Raw genomic sequence first — 19,699 nt, 5'->3', positions numbered from 1 at the left:
TTATGCGAGGTGGGCCTGGGCTCCAATCCTCCTACTTGAGCTTCTCCATGTTGCTTGGGATGACAGGCATACACCACCACACCCTGCCACTGATTAAAAGTCTAATGAATTTTTATGTCCAGGCTGCCTCAAACGGTGATTAAACCACCCCCCAACCCCCATCCCTGACTTCCAAGTAGCTAGGATTACAGGCCAGCATGCCTGGCCTAACTCCAAATTTTGATGAGGATTTTCCTGCCAATGGACTTGATATGGAAATAATCTTGCCTTTGGGTATCATTTTAGTAATAAGGATACTCAGCAAACCCGGGATGTGGATAGTATTTTTTTTAAAGTATGTGGAGAGAGTTATTTCTTCTTTTATAGATGAAGCTACCAATTTTAAAAATAACACATGTATAAATTTAAGTTGCCACTGCTTTACCTGAAGGAGTTTCTTGATGCATTCAGGATGACCATTCTTGGCTGCAAGGTGTAAAGCGCTGTGTCCTAAATGGAATAAAAGCGAGAGGGTCAGGGTTTCAAAAAAGACCATACTTCTCCCACTTGACCCATCACTTTCTGAGCTCTGCACTAAAGACAGCCATGAGAAAATAAACTGCTACTTGAAAAGATAGCAGTTGTTCTTGTGGAGATCAAGGTCTTGTTTTCTTAGCGCAAGGAAAGCAAAAAGACAGCAATCCTACCCACCAGGGGAACAATCAGAGGCTGCAATCTCTGGGGGTGAGACTTGTGGTAGACTCAGGACATGAGGCCTGGCAGTTCTGCTCTCAGCTGTCAACATGTGTGACAAACATCCCCTGGCTACAAGTCACACCACTGTTAAGACACTGCTGACCAAGAGCCCCACAACTGCCAGCTCACAAGATAGTAGGGAACATACAGAAGTCCACATACTTCTGTCCCTATTTCTGACCCCTCCAGCCCCAAAAGGAAACCACTCTGTTTGTAGATATTCAAAACACGAGGAAGAACAGCAGCACAGCAATCAAGTAACCATAGTTAAAGTTCCCTTTGTGACTCCACATGAGTCTCTGGTATTTCTATGGTCAGATAACTACAAGAAATCCTATTGTTTTACCCAACTTCCCTACTGACAATTGGGCCTACAGAACTTGCAAGGAAGAAAGGTTCAGCGGAAGCCGAAGGGGTAGAAGATGCCCATGCTGGGGCCTCCTGCAACTACTCTAAGTTTACACTGTCTCCACTTGTTCTCTGTCTTCGGATACCACTGATATATGGCCTTCTGAACAAAGCCTTTCTTTGCCTCTCTATGAAAAATTCTAGTTTTGGTGAATTTTGAGTTAAACTGAGCCAACCCAATATACCTAGGAAAATCTTACATTTCCCAAATCATTTAATCAAAACTATCATGTCACCTTGGGGATAGTTTGGTTAAATGTAAATAAGTTAACACTTACTTTGGGACATGCTCCAAGTATGGTTTCTCAACCTCAGGGCTACTGATATTTTAAGCTGGGTCATTGCTGAGTGGCTATCCTGTGAATTATAGGATGTTAAAGCTTCCCACATGTCTTCTCCAGTAGATGTCTAGTTATAACAATCAAAATCTCGGGACTGGGAAGGTGGCTTAGTGGTAGAGCGCTTGCCTTGCATGCATGAGAACCTGGGTTTGATTCTTCCGCACCACATAAGCAAAAAGCAAAAAGCTGGAAGTGGCACTGTGGATAAAGTGGTAGAGTGCTAGCCTTGAGCTGAAGAGCTAAGGGACAGCGTCCAGGCCCAGAGTTCAGGCCCCACGACCGGACCCCTGCCCCCCCCCCAAAAAAATAAAATCTTATCACCAGGCTGTAAAGTGGCTCAGTGGTAGAGTGCTTGCCTAACATGTATGAAGCCCTGGGCTCAATTCTTCGGTACCACATACACAGAAAAGGCCAGAAGTGGTGCTGTGGCTCAAGTGGTAGACTCTAGGCTTGCGCAAAAGAACAAAAGAAGCCCAGGGACAGTGCCCAGGCCCTGAGTTCAAGCCCCAGGACTGTAAAAAAAAAAAAATCATCAAATGTCCTTTGGGAACAAAATCACATTTGGTTCAGAACCCTAGTTGAGAGGAGTAACTTATTTTATATTATATCCCAGTTTCAATATACCATTCTCTTTTGTAGTTAAGTCTTCACTTTGTAATACTAACAAAAACTTACTAATTATAGAATCATACAGCTAGGAAATACTATATTTAAGATCAGAGGGTCACAGGATCATGGTGAGCTACACAAAAGCATGTGTAAGGCCAAAAGAGTCTTCCTTTCATTCTGAGACGGATACACTGAGAAGCTAAGAGCGTGTAAGAAAAACTGCCCTGCTTCGGGGTGGTAGGGAGTGAGGGGAGAGGAGAATGAGAAGAAAACCCTCTACATCTCCCAGAAGAGCTGGGGAAGATTAAGGAAAAATGAGCGAAAAGAGACTCTCAGCATTAGAAAAACAAAGATCTTTTCTTCCTCTTCCCCTCTTTTACTTATAGAACCCCCACTCCCTTCCAGGATGACTAAATCATAAAAGTTTAAGTCTAGTCATACTGTGCATTAACTAGGCTTTGGTGGGCTAGCTTGGCCTCTCCAATCATCATTTATACCACTGTGTCTAAGGATAAGCACATTCTGAATTTTAAACAAATGCCTCACAAATGAACTTCTGGAATACATCCTGATTGTAACTTGGACAATGTTTATGTTGTGTATGCAGTGTATTAACTTTGGATGATGCTGTGAACAAAAGCTGTTCCACACAAACAAAATCCATTTGACAAAGGCATAGCTCTCCAAAGCTAACGTGGTAGCACATGGATATAACTTAGGAACAGACTTTCCTTTCACTTCCAGTGTTCTAGTCAGACCTGGAAGCAAGTACTTGGTTTCTAGAGAAACAAAAGTTCTTTCATTCCCTAGTTCTGTGACGTTTTGCTGCCTGAAAGTATTTTTTTGTAATTTAAAATAATCTCAAAAATCAAAATGACAAATTATTCCCTGGATACAATACTACACTAAAATGAAATGTTTTTCATTGCTAACATTAAAATAAAACTGTCTTTCCAAATGCAAATTTTTCCTGGACAGCAGATACTGTATTAGTGACAGAACCCCACTGCAAGGAAATAGTGCATGGGTCTGGCTCTAACATAGTTATAGATCTGTCTGGAATATCAGGAAGTAATTTCCCGGCAGACAAAAAAAAAAAGGCAACCATAATTCAAGTGCACTCCAGCAGAACTCTGTCTACAATTGAAAAGAGCAATACTATTTATAACTCTTAAGTACTAGACTGCAGGTAGCTCAGCTACCCCAGCCATAGAATACATTCTCCCTAATGTAACTCAATGGCCATTTATTCAATGCTTAAGGTTGCTGGAAAATATATGAGCCCTAATATGATAGAAAGATGTTTGACAAGGCTGAGCACAAACTTATCTAGTGCATGCCTCAACTTTTTATGACTGAGAAAGTCATCAGATACACACATATGGCTAACTTATATCAAAAAGTCAAATTCTGAGAAATCAGTTTCTAGTCATAACACAGAGATACTCAGAAATAAGATAAATGATATTCAACTAGATTCTATGCCTTGAGATACTGCCTTTTAAAAATCAGGGTTTCAGAATGGAGGAAACATTTAAGTTATAAAAGCGTAAATTTATATTACAATTTTAAATATTCTTAAAATTGCATTATGCTTGGAAATCCTCATATTTAGTCCAAATTTTTTTTATCACCAAAGCATATTCACCTTGTTGTATTCCTGAGATAGAAGATCAGATTTTACAACATGTCCTTAAAACTCAACATCAGAATTATGAAATTATCCCTTACTCCCATTTTTTAAATCAAATATACATTGTAATAGTAAGTATGTCACACAGAATCAAGAGGAGCATGTGCGTGCGTGCATGTGTGTGTGTGTGAGAGAGAGAGAGAGAGACACAGAGACAGAGAGACAGAGAGAGACAGAGACAGAGAGACTGGCATATTTGTGACCTCCCCATACACATGGGTTCATGGATTCATACAAAGTCAACTGCTAAAAAATCATACAATCTTTTCCAGTTTTCCTTTATTCTAAGTTACTATGTGAACTACATTTATTGGTTATAACTTGCTGCTAAACTGGACAATGACACATTCTCTGCCTGAGTTTTAAGCTAAACATTATCTTTCAAATCTTCACACAGTTTCAGATTTGAGTAGGATTAGGAATGTAATTGAACCGAAGAGCCACCCAGAAGTCAAGAAGTCTAACGAACCAACTGAAGACACTAGAGAAGAAGGCTCACTGTATGTGATATCTTCATACCTCAATTTCCCACTCTGTCTTCTTTATAAGTCTTATAATGTTTATTAGGAAAATCAGGAGCATAAAGGGGGTAGGAGAAAATTTAAGGTAGGTGAATGTGACAGAATCTCCAGATCCTCTTTCACTCTGTTTTTACCTCCTTCTACAGCAGATACCTCTTTGATTTTTAACTAGACACTTTATTGCCCAGAACTTTCTTGTTTCCCAATATGATACAGCCACAGTCCGTGAAGCACCACAGGAAATGGAGTCGATCTCTGTGTATAGGGGTATAGGTGCTTCTGCTCTTTCCCATGTTGCTAGGGTGCAGAGAGCCTAGGCTACTGGAACCAAAAAAAACCATCCTCAAACCCACCACAAAGAAGAGCCAGGGTCCACGTGGTATAAGCATAATGTTGGACTTTCTTCTGAGAAAAATGAAATTCTTGTTAGATGCAGTCACAAAGTATCCAATGTATATGCTTCTTAACCAAGGAAACCTGAAAACTAATGCTTCAGAGAAGTATTGATCATAAACAGAAGACTGGTCATCTTCCAGCTTCTGATAATGCTTCTCTATTCATTTAATTCTATCTGCTACTATAGAGTAGAAAAATAAACAATAAAAAAAGCCTAGGTATCAGTTTTGATGCCAAGATCTGAAGCTTTTCAAAAGCCTAATGTGTAAGAGAGAATAAAACCAGCATGGCTGAACATAACAGCCAAATGCAGTGAGCACTAACATGTGCCCGGCACTGCTAAGATCTCACAGAAGCCTATGTAACACGGTAGTTGACAGAGTACGTAACTATATCTACCATCTTACCTGTTGATAATGCTCTGTTCATAAAACTGACCATAAGGCATCCATAAACATATTCAGAATTTCAAACATTTCATATAGAAGAATAACTTTAAAAAATACTCATTTCTAACTCCAGTAAACCAGTGTAAAAAGGAGAAAACTTCCAACCTGACCAGCCTATAGACTTTAATTATGAATAAAAAGGAGATGAGATCATGACAAAAGTGGTAAAGTACTTGCCTAGCATGGACAAGACTCTAGGTTAAGACTCTGCAGCATCACGGGGGGGGGGGGGGGGGAAGAGGGGTGAGAAAAAAGAAAAAGAAAAAAAGTCAGTGTATTTTGAAAGAAAACATTTTTTTTCCTTCAAAAATCTCTACCAGGCAGTTTGATTTATGGCAACAGAATTTTCTGCCAGTTCTCAATAGGTTTTTGAGTTGAAGATGAATGGGTTTCAGTATTATGGCAGTAGTTTTAGTGAAAACACCTGGCCTGTCCAAACTGAGCCATTTTAATTCCTTCTCTAATCACAAAATCTGCTTGGGACTAATGAGGACTATTGAGGCAAAGAACTGAGACTTTCATTAGTGCAACATAAATTATTATTCCTCTTAAGGTACTTAATAAACTATTCATTCTCCTACTATTCTCCTACGAGTATTGGCATTTCTCAAATATTTCTGAAACTCTGTGGAACTGCTCAGGAAATCATTCTCTTATTTCATTTTCTCCCTATTTTTTGACCAAAAATGGTTCCATCAGTTTGACACATTTTACCTGACTTGACTTCAAATGGTTCATGGTGTGTCCTAATAAAAACCTATTCTTAAATGATAAAGGTTCCCAATCACTGAGATTATCTAGAAACAAGAAACACAAACAAAATCAAAACAAAACAAACTCAGGCAGAAAAAGCATGCCAGAGACATGGAAAATGATTCTAAATGTTCAACCATCTTGTGGGCAAACATATTATTCTTTTAATTCCCAAGTGACCTCCCAAGATGACTACACTTAAGAGGCCAATTTTTGGCAGGGAAGAAGCCAGATAGAGAAATGCAAAGCCATCAGTAGTTGCTTTGGTCATTTTGTATGGCCAGCAGGGGCAGTATCACAGTTACAGCCCCAGGGGCTCCAGAGAGAACTTGTAAAAGGTAAGACTACTGTACCTCCTCTTTCCCTCTGCCTTTTCATTTGTCAATAGTGGATTCACATAATAGCCCAAGGAGCTTTAAAATACATACCCATTAACCCCAACACAACTGACTGTGAATCTTAGAGGGAAGAGCCTACAGAGAGAGAGAGAGAGAGAGAGAGAGAGAGAGAGAGAGAGAGAGAGAGAGAGAGAGAGAGAGAGAGAGAGAGTGTGTGTATGTGTACACTGTTTATTCTTTTCCTTTCTTCCTGCCTCTCCATTGTAGCTCCCAGGTGATCTGGATACCATGTAGTACAAAGAAAGGGAGAAAAGGTTGGGCAGCCAAGGTCAAGATAATAACCACACCTCTGTCCACTGAGCTCCTCTCAACTAGCTGGGTGACTATATATAAACATTCGCTCCCTAGATAATGCTACATTGTGATTGATAAAAACAAGAATTTGGTTGGTTGGTCCATACATATAATCTTACCTATACTTATCCTATCATCAAATATGAAGTACAAGAAGTATACAGTCTCTAGGTGACTAAACACACAGAAGAAAACACAAAGGAGAGCAAAATGAAACTACATCCAAACCTAGCCAATCCAAAGTCATTATGTTCTCCTCAAAGCTATCTGTAGACTCCAAATTTGTCGTAATGAACATACCTCGATGACACTTTCCCACTGGCCTGTTGGTTTCAAAGATTAAAAACCACCTACCGGTAGTATCTTGGGCAGTCACATCCACACCATGCGTAAGCATGACCCTGAGGCATTCCACGTGTCCTTTAGCAGCAGCCAGATGAAAACTAGAAAGAGAAGGAAAGGCATTTTCTTAGGGTTTTTCTTCGCTCATAGCTCAGCTCCAGAAAAGCCTTCTTCATGTGGACATATTCTCAACTGAGATCCACAGCCACTTACATAGGCATTGTTATCAACCTTATATTCCTCACCTAAATAACCGACTACCTACTAAAAGAGCTGGGTCATTTTCTTTATTCCCCTTAGACAGAAAGCTCTGAAAGAGGAATTAATCCTTCCTTCTCTCTCAGTCCCCATGCTTAGAAGAAGCTCTTGATCAAGAGCTCTTGTACAAAAGGGCAAGACAGGAAAATTGCTATGGTTAGCCATGTTAAGGTTTTAGCTTCAGGAAGTCTAGTTCCTATTTCTAATGTCCATGACTTTGGATGAATGAACACTTCCAATATTATGGTTTTATCAAAGCTCAGAGGAAAATAAAAACGTGTAGTCAGATGAGAAAGTATACTATGATGTGTACGCCCTTTAAGAGCTCACACTATCTGGGTTTTTGCTTCTCTATTGTGATCTATGAGAGTTCTCTGCATCTCCATTTGCAAAATCATAAAATAAACTGTGAGGAACAAATAATTGTGTAAAAGCTCCTTCCAAAATGCAAAATGTAGTATATCTTTTTAAAAGCCACTAATTACTACAGCCTCAACCACATAAGATGAAGCAATTTGTGACATGCTGCTTAATATCAATGCCTTGTCTCCATGTTCAGAAAGGAGAGGTGAGCAGAAGCTAAGTCAGACCCGCATTGCTTAAAACCTGGAGGGTCAGGAGATGAAGTTATGTGCCTTTGCAGTGAACGGAACTTAGGGACAAAGTTGTAGACAGTGGCAGACTATAAAAACCCATCCAAAACCAGCCCTGTCCACGCCTCACACTTGAGCTGCTTGTATCCTGGCACCTCTCGGGGATGTAATCATCCCCACAGCAGTGTCTGGCAGGAGCAAGCCATTAATATTTAGCCTCTGATTAGGGACCAGAAGCAGTGCCAACTTTTTTAGTAAGATCCTTAAGTGGAATGTTGTGCTTCTGTGAGTGAGACTGGTCAGAGGCAGAACCGGGATTCGTCGAATACAGTGAATAGATTTCTTCTGTGCATCCTCAGAGGTGACAGTGCTGGGGACTGATGGGCAGTGGCCATGCCCTGTCTAGATGTCAGACAACCAGGCATGTCTAGGGTTACAGCAGGCTTAGGGAACAGATGGTGCCCGGGTCACCACCTAATTAAGAGCCTCCTAATAGCCTGTATCCTGGAACAAGGGCTAAAAGAGAGTTTGCAGATTGAGCTGAGTTGAGTGGGAATGGGATGGGAGCAAAGCAGGAAGTTGATTAAAACCTACACACACACACACACACACACACACACACACACACACACACACACACACACACACACACACACACACACACACACACACACACACACACACACACACACACCATTTTTGCAGCATCTGGAGACATAAAAGATTAGTAACTATGTTGGTGGGGGTTCACCAAGCCCTTATGTCTACAAGCAGAGAAAACTATTAAACAACCTAGAAAATACACAGGTTGGCTCACCCAAAACAAAGAGTTATCTGTGTGGCCCACAGTTCAGAAACAGTGCGACGAACCATTAAAGGCAATGTATAATGATGAAATATAATTGTCTTCAAACAAGTTAAAGAAAGACTGAGAAACAAAATGAGCACATTTTCATCTTTGTATTGATATAATTCAGATGTCACAAAATTCACTCTTTAAAAATGTACTGGTCTTTTTGCATATTCACCAAGTTGTACAACCAACCTCACTAAGGGTCAGATTTTTCACTATGGTAACAAAACACCTGGCAGAAACAACTTAAGGAAGAAAGAATTCTTTTGCTCTTGGTTTCAGAGTTGTAAAGAGAGCTTCAAAGCCAGATGTTGCTGAAGAGTAATAGTAAGTTAGAGACTTCTTAGGACCTTGAATGAATAACTGAAAAGCAGGAGAAAAGCTTAGCATCCCTATTTCCATTTTGCATATGACTTTGCTCAGACTTTTTCCTCTACAGTCCCTCTGTAATCACTCTGGAATCCAGGAAAGACAGGACCGATGGGTAACATCATTATGACAAGGGACTGAAACTACCTCTAAAGAAAAATACAGCCCCCTCATGACATACCACCCAGCAGATGGCCATGACTGTCATCCTGACAAGTGATCAGTGATAATTTCTCCAGAACCCTTCTTAAAATAGGGACTGACATAATGACCAACCAGGCCATACTTTGACCAGGACTATTTAATAACTATGTGTATATCTCTCCTCATGCCCCCTCTATAAAATCTAAAGTTCACACTTAATTCCTGACTATGGCGGAACATGTACTGAAGTACTATCTTCCTGTGGCTCTTACATAATAAATGTCCTTTCTCTGGCTTTCACCTTGTCTCTTTTTGTCTGATAGGAGTGAGTGGTCAGACTTCACAAAACACCAGCTATTTGGGTCTATTGTGGCAGCAAGGGATGGACCAACCATTCAAACATGAACCCATGGGAACATTTCATATTTAAATACTATCCTATACTTACTAAGTAGAGTTTTCGTGGCTCACGCCTGTAATCCTAGCTACTTAGAAGGCTGAGATCTGAGGATCGTGGTTCAAAGCCAGCTTGGGAAGAAAAGTTTTTAAGACTCTTATCTCCAATTAACCACAAAAGAAAGCCAGAAGTGGAGCTGTGGCTCAAGTGGTAGAATGCTAGTCTTGAGCAAAGAGTTCAAAGACAGTGCTTAGGTGAACTGGTAATAAATAAGTAATAAACCCTATATATACTATGTAATTCTTAAAACAGTTGGCCTGTAAAATACATTTAAAAATCCCTTTATTTTTTAAGTCATTCCCCATTCCTCTGTCCTTCAAGTAATTTGGAAATCACTAATCTACATCCCATGTCTATTATTATATTCTAGACACTTCCTAAAGACTAGATTATATAACATGCAATCTACTATGTCTGGCTTCTTCCCTTTAGCATGTTTCAAGGTATGTACGTATTATAGTACATATCCATACTTCATTACGTCCTTAATAAGACTTCATTTTATAAGTCTACCACAACTTGATTAGCCATGCATGCGCATCTGGACTCTTTCCACTTTGGGCTATATTATTACTGCTAAAACATTATACAACATTTGTAGGACACGCTTTCAATGCTAGTAGGTGTGTTTATCTAGGAGCAGAATTGCTGGGTCATATGCTAACTATGTTTTAACTTCCTGAGGAATTGCTTAAGTCTTAAAAGCCGCGGTACCATCTTGTCACTGATGAACAATGTAGAAGGGTTCCAACTTTCCACATTCTAGCCAAGACTCATTAGGGTCTGGCAAATTTTAGGAGATGAGAGTTTTAACTACAACTTAAAATATCCAAAGGCAAAAAAAATATTTAAGTCTTTTGGAATGAGCCCTTTGAAGCAGTTAGTTCAATTAATTAACAGCTGAAATTTTCCCTAAAAGGAATATAGAAGATTGAATGCAAAGGAAGTTAGGAACATCCTCTGGCCTTGTATCCACATAAGCTTTTACTTCCAATTATAAAGTGTGGCCAATTCTTTCAAAGTCCAGAAATGTCATTCAAAAGCTTATGGGAGATTTTGTGTACTTATCTCTTCATTTAGATTGGTCAAGAGTTTAATGGAGATGGGGGGAGGAGGGGGACTGCAAATATATTTTTTCTACTCCTACAAGGACAATGGTTACTGCCCAGGGATATGGATGGTAGTTAATTCTGATCTTACTGAAGTACAGCACTTCATTGATCGAGGTCTTGGCTATACAAAGAGAGGTTCATGGGAAAGGAACATGATAGAAATGAAGGCTTTCAGAGACAGGCACCAGAGACTCACACCTATAATCCTAGCCAGAGAAGGCTGGGAGGCTCAAACAAAATAACCAGCAAAAATTTGATGGTGTGGCTCAACTGGTAGAGTGCCAGCTAAGAGAGCAAGCTGAGCAAGGTCAAGGTCTTGAGTTCAAATCCTAGTATGAAGAAAGCATTGTTGTCATTATCATCCTTGTCATCATCATCATCCAAGGCTTTCCATTCCATCCTAAATCTACCGAATCAAAAGCCACAAGCACAAGGATTCCCAGCTGATTTCACAGGCACACAGAAGTGTGAGAGGTGCTGTTCTAAGCGGAGAATGAGTTAAAAACACCACATAATTTTATTTGCCAAGGCACCCATTGTTTCAATGTTCTTTGAAAACATAATCCTCTTAGCCTTAAAAACAAAAGTTCCACAAAAAAGGGATCCCCACTGTGTCACGTTTCCTTGGAAGGGGAGATGTTTTTAGCTTTGCTTGTATGTCTCAGCCAGGGTCCTTCCACAGAGATGTAACTAAAAGGCACAAACAGCCACAAGATTTACACAAAACTACTTTGATCCTTTGATGCTGACTGCTATTTGGAACACTCCTGCATTTGTCACTTGGAAAGACCCCAAGGCTTCAGTGCTTCAGTTTTTGCCTCTCCCTCACTTCTATTATTTCCCCCACTACAGAGTCAACTCACTGAGGTCACTCCCTCAAACACCAGCTGGGTGGCAGCCTGTGAATCACGTAACACAGCCCCATTGCTGTGTGTAATGGGGGCTGAGGTAACTTCAGTTCCCTCACTTCAAGCCATGTGGAAGGCAATAAAATGACAAATGACATCAGTAATAGCAGCTAATTTTCCAAGACACTTTGCTGGAGTCATCTTATTGTCACAGAAGTCTTAAGGAGGTTGTTAAAAGGTTTCCCATTTTACAGAGGAGGAAACTTGAGGTACAGAGAAATTCACACTGATTCAAAGTCCCAGAACAAACAAGCAGCAGATGTTTCCTAGGCTTTCATCATGTCTCCAGAGCTGATCCTTCAGTTCCATGTTGAGAAATGGCAGTTTGCTCCATCCACTTCAAACTGAAATGCTATGGACTATAACTCACTAACGGCTGTCAGTTCTCTACACAACACAGTTCAAACTAAAACCTGGTGGAAACATTTGGCAAAAAGCAAACATGAGCTTCACACAAGGGCAGACTGGGAATGCCAGGCTCTCAACTGGATAGGAATGCAATCTCAGAGCTGAACAAACAGCCAGCATGGAGGTTTTATTTCCTACAAAACCACTCAGCAAATTGAGCACGCTTTCCTGAAATAGATATCCTGGAACAAGGCTGGAATATTTCCCAAGACTCTTCGCCAGAAGGGGATTTGAACTGATGCTATTCAAAAGCCCACAAGTTGTGGCCCTGGAAAATTCCTTGTTTCCCAGTTGGTGTGGTTTCTCATTACCAGCTGTAATGTACAGACATTTTCAGGGCTACTTTTAGAAGATATTTAATTTTTTCAGGAGCATTCATTCATAGAAAACTGCATTCAGAACAAACTCTTATCTCCTTCACTAGCCAGGCTCCTAGTTCCTAGAAGCCAGAGAACTGAACTCTGAAGGCTCATCAGTACTCCCCAGTGCCATTATCTAACCAACCTCCACTTTCCAACTCAAGCTGCTAACACACTCATGAAACCTACAGGCAGTAGACACATTCCAGAATCTCAGAGTATAAGATGTTCTAGAACCTTCCCGATAATGATGGTTCAACATCTGCACTGCACAGAGACATGAAGAAATAAAGAGAAGACATAAAATATCAAGACTTGAACTCACTGCCATGAAGGCAGTTTCTCTAACTCCATGCATACCTCCCACTTTCCAAAAATACTTGGGTTTTCAAGAAAGGAGTCACTGTGGTCTGGAAAAGACTCACAAATAGTTCATGCTACTAAGGGGCTTTACTATAGCCCCATGAGAGAATCAGCATTTTAGTTCTGTAATAGGAGCTTCACAGACAGACCATCACTTCTATTGTCACTGGGTGCCTTTTGGAAAACTTTTTTCTGGAGAAAAAATGTGATGTAGGTGGCTGGGAGTGGTAGAGTGCTTGCCTCGCATGCATGAGGCCCTGAGTTCAATTCCTCAGAGAAAGCTAGAAGTGGTGCTATGGCTCAAGTGGTAGAGTGCTAGCCTTGAGCTGAAGAGCAGAGTGACAGCACCTAGCCCCAGAGTTCAAGCCCCGTGACCAACAAAATAAAAAAAGGAAGTGATGCTTGTTAAAAAAACAAACAGGCAAATTAAGCATGTATCTTTTGGGCTAATGCTTAATTTTGCTTCCCAGTACATTTGTATGCTAGTTCCCCAAACAGGTCCCAGATTAGCATCACCTAGGGAACTTATTCAAAATGCAGACTCTCAGGATTCTGCTTAGATTCCAGAGTTGAAGTTCAGCAAGCTCACAGTCACACATTCAATTTTAGGGTCAGTGGCACAACAGAAAGAATCTAGTAGTCTTTAGGTTTGGGTAATTAATCCTTAGCTTTAATCTCCACTCCACCATCTCCTGAGCACTTCTTAGCAAAGTTAGGAGATACTGAAGATTAAAAACTAGAGAGAATAGAGATGAGTGAAGAGGAAATGTAGATGGGGTGAATTTGAACAAAGTATATTATATGTGTTGTAAATATCACAAAGAAGTCTGTATAATTAGTTTATGCAGAAAATTTTATTTTCAAAGGAAGAATTTTTGATAAGCTTACAGTCTTTTAGGAAAGTCATTCAAATTCACTATCCTGAGTTTATTCACCTGATCTATACAATCAAAGAATTCTTTTTCCAGATTCAAAATGCTAAAACTCTGATGCAACCCACCAATTATTTTTTGCTATCTCTAAGTAGAAGTACACAGGGGATACAATCCAATGTGTCAACCGATGAGTGTAATGTATCTTGATCAATGTCACCACATTTATTCCAACCTCTGAATTCTACAGAGCTCAAGAAAGACTGGGCCCACAGAAAATGTTCAGCAGGAAAATTCTAACAAGTGGATTACAAGGTCTAGATTCCAATTTCAGATTAGAATCTAAGGGTAAAAAGGGAGTCTTGCCTAATAGCTTCTAGTTATAAAAGCCATGAACAAACTAAATTCTGATCTGTAGTGGGTGTTAACCCAAATGGCCCAGGGAGAAATCCTGCTGTCAGAGAAGTTTTGTTGCTGACTGGCTTTCAATGATTTGCCAAACATTTACAATACTAGCTCTAATCATTGCTTCTACTAGAACCCATAAGGCAGACAGTCTGAAGGATTTGTTACCTTTCTCTGCTAAACAGAAAAAAATTGTATGAACTCCCAAACCTTTGCAAGTCACACTTTTTTCTTCATAAAATTACCACAGGGTAAGTAAGAGCATCTGATAACTGTGGTGGTTAATCTTAACTATCGATCTGACTGGATCAAGGAGATTATGAAAGCACCTCTGGGTATGCTTCACCTAACAGTGCTTTAATTTGTTGATGGATTCAAAATTTGACTAGACTAATAGGACACCGTCTATAGAAAGGTGGTTCCCATAAAGGAACCACTTAGGGGATTTGTCCTTAGGAGGGGCTATATCTTGCCCTGATCCTTTCCCATTACTACACTCTTTGCTTTCTATTTGCCATGAGGTGAATGGTCTCCTCCATAGTCTCCAGCCATCAGGATGGTTCTGCCAAGGACATGGAGCCAAGCAAGTAAGAACTGAACCCTCTGAAAGCAGAGCAAGTTGTTTCTGTCAAGTATCTGGTTACAATTACATGCAAGAAACTAATACACATGGGAGAGAAATTGACAGGGCTTTTAAACTATTGGGTGAATGAATGAAAAATATAGGTGAAAACACACTGTGTACTATCACAAGAACAATTCCTTCCTGGGAAAGGGGGAAGGGGGCAAGGAAGGGAGTGGTACCAAGGATTGAATGCAAGTCCTTGTGTTTGCTAGGCAAGTGCTCTACGACTGGAGCCCCCCACCTGAGAAACAATCACTTTTTTATTAAGAAAGGTTGGCCTCTAACGCTGGTAGTTTGTTATCAGCGACAAGATAGGCCCCTTAAGTAATCAATACTCCTTAGGTTCTAGGTGATTTCTAAATGGCAGAGGCAAAAGAGAGTTTTGTTTTGTGGGGCTTGAACTCTGGGCCTGGATTCTGTCCCTGAGTTCTTCAGTTCAAGGACAGTGAGCCACAGCGCCACTCTCAGTTTTCTGGTGGTTAATTGGAGAGAAGAGTCTCATGGACTTTCCTGCCTGGGCTGGCTTTGAACTGGGATCCTCTGATCTCAGCTTCCTGAGTAGCTAGGATTACATGCATGAGCCACTAATGTCCAGCCTCAAAAGAGAATTTTTTAACAAAGGCTTCATGAAAAAGGTGGTCCAATGGACATGAATGATACATAAAACTCTCCAGTGTGGTGGTGGCATTTGGCAGGAACGGAGGCTAGGAAGCAGTTTGAAAAGGACAGGCGTGTGCTAGTGACTAAACTGGCCTCGACCCTTGAACTGCCTGGCGTGAGAAACTCCTGCTCCAACATGCCCTCTTTCATGTGAGTGACTGAGGGCAGGTCACTGACTGTGTGCTCTTGAGATCCATCCCCATCCTCCTCTGCTCGCCTCTACCACAGCCACTACAGTTCCCAGGCTCTCCTGACCTCTGTGTTGGGGGTAGGCACTGCCAGACAGCTAGGGGGAGGGGCGGAACCAGAGAGCTTTGACATTGGGCAACGGTTACCCACTGGAATGCTTAAAATTCTTCGTTCTCGATATACTTAACCCAACTCAGAAAACAGCTTTCAATGAAAAATTCTTGAGATCCTACGAATATTTTTTTTTTTTTTGGGTCAGTCGCGGGGCTTGAACTCTAGGCTATGGGCACTATCCCTGCACTCTACAGCTCAAGGCGAGCACTCTACCGCTTAAGCCACAGCACCACTTCCACTTTTCTAGTGGCTTATTGGAGATAAGAGTCTCACGGTCTTTCCTGCCTGGGCTGGCTTTGAACCGAGATCCTCAAATCTCAGACTCCTGTGTAGCTAGGATTAAGGAGTGAGCCACCGGCGCTTGGCCCTATGAGTATTTTCTTATTTTTAACTTCCAGGTCTATTCTCAGATCTATTCCAGATCTATTCGTTCTACAGCACAATTTTGCAACAAGTCCCTTTGGAAAACCTCAGGAATTAGGTTTTCCTAATTTACCTTAGCACAAGTGAAACTTGCCTTTCCCTTAAATGTTTCTATCCAAAAGAATGTGTGTGTGTGTGCATACATGCATGTGGGTACAATAGAAAAAACAATTTCCACTAGCCATCCCAGGTTGTACTTAACCCATCTACACCTGTCCTGATGTAGGACTTGTTGGGAAGCCTAGATTAGGAAACCTGGCTGCTTGATGGTTCTTGCATTAAACATATCCTTCTAATTACCCCAGGTATTCTGACAACTCTTCTGCCCAAACTGAATTCCACACCAAAGCAACCAACTCTCTGAAGATGGAAGCCAGCATCTGAAACGCTTTCCAGATGATTCTAATCAAAGTCAAGTTCAGAATCAATTACCTACTTCAAATGGAGCCCCAATTATGATAAGCATTTTAGAAAGAGAAGAATGGTCAAGGTATCTGTTTTTCTTTTCAATTTGGCCTGGCTCTGTTCATGCTGTCACCTGTACCTGCACTGTCCTCTACCCCTACACATACCCACATCCCATTGATCTGTTCAATGTCCCCTATATCAAACCCTAGAGAGGAATCTTACTTAACTCCAGAGGCTTCCTCTCACTCACTGTCCTGAAGCCCTCATGGACAGTATTTCACAGGTTAGCACTTAGTGTTCTTCAGCATTTTTAATGGCCTTGTCTTCCCATCTCAGTCCCTAGAGGAGAACTGTATTTTCTCCATTTTTTAATCTGTTGACAATAGAGTCAGGGATGTTCTGGATTAAAGGAGTGCCTACCAATTGGTAGATTAATAGAACAAAACCTTTGAACACATGTCCAAGGTATAAACAGAGGCAATAACATCTTCAAAAGTCTATGTGAAGCCAGACACTGGTGGCTCACACATGTAACCTTAGCTATTTTTGAGGCCAGCTCAGGCAGGAAAATCTGTGAGACTCTCATCTCCAATTAATCAGCAAAAAGTCAAAGTGGAGGTATGTCTCTAGTGGTAGAATGTCAGTTTTGAGTAAATGACATAAAAAAATTAAGCTAAGAGACAGCACCCAGGCCCCAAGTTCAAGCCCTAGTACTGGCACAGTCTATGAGACCCACAGTGGAGTTGATATCACTTATCAATGTAATTGATAAGTCTCTTGGGGATTTGGGGGCATAAAACTATCCTGGCGCATGTCATAGTCTCTGCCTCTGCTTCTAGGGCAACTTTACCTGTTAAGACTACCTAAAGACCTAAATACCTGGTATTACCTAAGGAAAGGTAGAGAGTGATGTTACAGGAAGGAATATAAACTGTAGCTATATATACAGTATGTGGGGGGTTTAGATAAATTAATGTGACTAGAGATAGCTGATTAGGCAGTATGACTTGATTTCAAAGACAAAACTACTGGGATAAAATAGCGAACACATGCCTATTCTAAAAAAAAAAAAAAGTACAAAAAAACTACCAGCTAAAGAAGCACCTTACTGTACTGACTTGCAGAGTTCAAGGCTTACCTCTCTTCCTCTTTAAATATAAATTCCATAGTCATCTAAAAGTACTTGCATAAGCTCTTGCTTTCCAAGCCAAAAAGATCAGGTTTCTGAAAAATCTACGTCAATGTACACAAACACATACACAGTCTCAGACACAGACACATAGACACACTTTTTAAAAAGTCTACATATACACATGCCCTGGTGAGTATTTGTTCAAATACTACAGTCCTAGCAGTGATTTTATTTAGTCTGGTTGTTCTTAAAACAAACACACATAACTTTAATTAAAGGCACATCCAACATAGGGGAAACCATCTTGAAACAATTAGATTCTTCTACAGTAAAAGGTTTCAGGGCACTGACATCCTCCCACTTCCTCCAATCCCCTCAGGAAAGAGACCAGATGGGGCAGAGGCAAGCCAAGCCTGACTCCATAAACACAGCCTGGAGCTGTAATTCTCTGCCCTGCTCTATTTTTTTCTCTTCCAACCAAGATACCACCTTTCTTTGGGTCTTCCCTAAATGAATTCCAGTCAGTTGACTGCTTTTACTTTTTTTTTTTTAACTCTACTCTTTGATCAGTTTTAGAGGGAGAAAATTTCTGACATGGTTTCTTATCTTTCCCTGGCAGGAAATACTCCAGGAAGAAACTGAGAAGGAATTACCAAATCATGAATCTGGTCATGAACCTTGGCTATGGAGGCTTCTGGAAAATGTCTGAAAGATGGGTGCCTCTGACACCATATGCTTGTGAGTTTCTGGGCTGTCTAGTTCCCCTTGTAGTACAAACTGTCTATTGAAACTGTCCTGAAAGCTGGGGGACAAATTGTGACATGAATCCAGTGAGTTTACCCCTAGGTAATTTACTCATGAGTTTCCATCAGCAAAAAGATACACTGAAGAGTCACTTCTACAAATACCAACATTAGAAAAAAACCAACAAAACAAAACCAGTAGGATTCTTGCCCACAGCGAGCTTACTCTATTGTATGAAGGTCAAATCCTTTAGAAGACAAAGGTTTTTCTTACATGGCTAACATTCCTATTGTTGTTCTTTCAGTACTGTAGGATACACTGGAAACAGAACCTAGACAAATGTGTGGACACTCTTGCTAAGAGGCAGCAGGAGCAGGTAGCCCATCTCCAGAAGGCCTATGGGCAAGAACTCTAGGTAAGGCAGTGCCAAAGGGAATAACCTGGAATGCAAGAACCAGGACTGCATGGACAGGCAACTGCAGATTGCAGTACCAAATTACAACATGGGTTATCATGAAAACTCTTTACAAAGGAGGTCTGGAGCCTCTTGGTGAGATGGAACTGATGTTGATGAGCAAACTCTAAAGAGCAGGCAGAAAATGAGGCTAAGTGCCGTTAAGTATCGAATTGTCAAGAGGAAATGTGACCAAGCCCTTCAGAAGGAGAGGTGTGAAGCATCTCTCACATGTTCACACATAAATGCTACCCTTGAAAACTCCATAGAGCTGGCCTAACCAAGAGCAGCAGCAGAGGTGATTCAAGGACAGCTTCAGTCAGTCACAGACTGTGAGCTGCACCAAAGATTTGACTGGTTACTTGTTACCAAATCACACACACCTAGAAAGAACAGGAGCAATTGAGAGATTTCTGCAGCTTAGGCAAAGTTAAGTGTATACTCAGGAAGGGATGTGGAGATTAGAATCAATCTCAGTCCAGAAGTAGAGACTTACAAAAGTGAGAAGGCTCAGGACAAGGGAGCAAAATCACAACAGCATCCTTTACATTATTATATGATACCAAAGGGACAAGAAAGGTGGTTCCCAACCTCAAAGCCCCAACTCATTCTGAATATGCCAATCATAGATCTGAATAGAAATAGGAAGCTAGATAAAATTGAATTCTCACATTCTTATGGTCACTAGTTAATAACTTTAGTCCTCAAAAAATATCCTAAGGTGGCTCAGTGGTAGAGCACTTGCCTTGCATGCCTGAGGCCCTGGGTTCGATTCCCCAGCACCACATAAGCAAAAAGAAAAAAAAGCCAGAAGTGGTGCTGTGGCTCAAGTGGTAGAGCGCTAGCCTTGAGCTGAAGAGCTGAGGGACAGCACCCAGGCCCAGAGTTCAGGCCCCACGACCAGATCCCC

At 40.9% G+C, this 19,699-nt stretch overlaps 1 protein-coding gene across 3 annotated transcripts in view; it reads right to left on the bottom strand.

Annotated features, from left to right (window-relative positions):
- Window positions 1-19,699, bottom strand: part of Rai14 (retinoic acid induced 14) — a 119,116-nt gene that overhangs the window by 23,241 nt on the left and 76,176 nt on the right. For all 3 annotated transcript variants that reach the window (XM_070040994.1, XM_070040997.1, XM_070040995.1), the window contains exons 4-5: window positions 6,952-7,040; window positions 425-489 (exon numbers count right to left, since the gene is read on the bottom strand). In XM_070040994.1, coding sequence (XP_069897095.1) covers window positions 425-489; window positions 6,952-7,040 — 154 coding nt within the window. The remainder of the gene's footprint in view (window positions 1-424; window positions 490-6,951; window positions 7,041-19,699) is intronic.

The sequence above is a fragment of the Dipodomys merriami genome, unplaced genomic scaffold (assembly GCF_024711535.1).
Source record: "Dipodomys merriami isolate MVZ:Mamm:240054 unplaced genomic scaffold, mDipMer1.0.p SCAF_30, whole genome shotgun sequence".
NCBI lineage: Eukaryota > Metazoa > Chordata > Mammalia > Rodentia > Heteromyidae > Dipodomys > Dipodomys merriami.
Note: the sequence above shows the minus strand (reverse complement) of the source record. Positions and strands in the feature narration are given on the sequence as shown.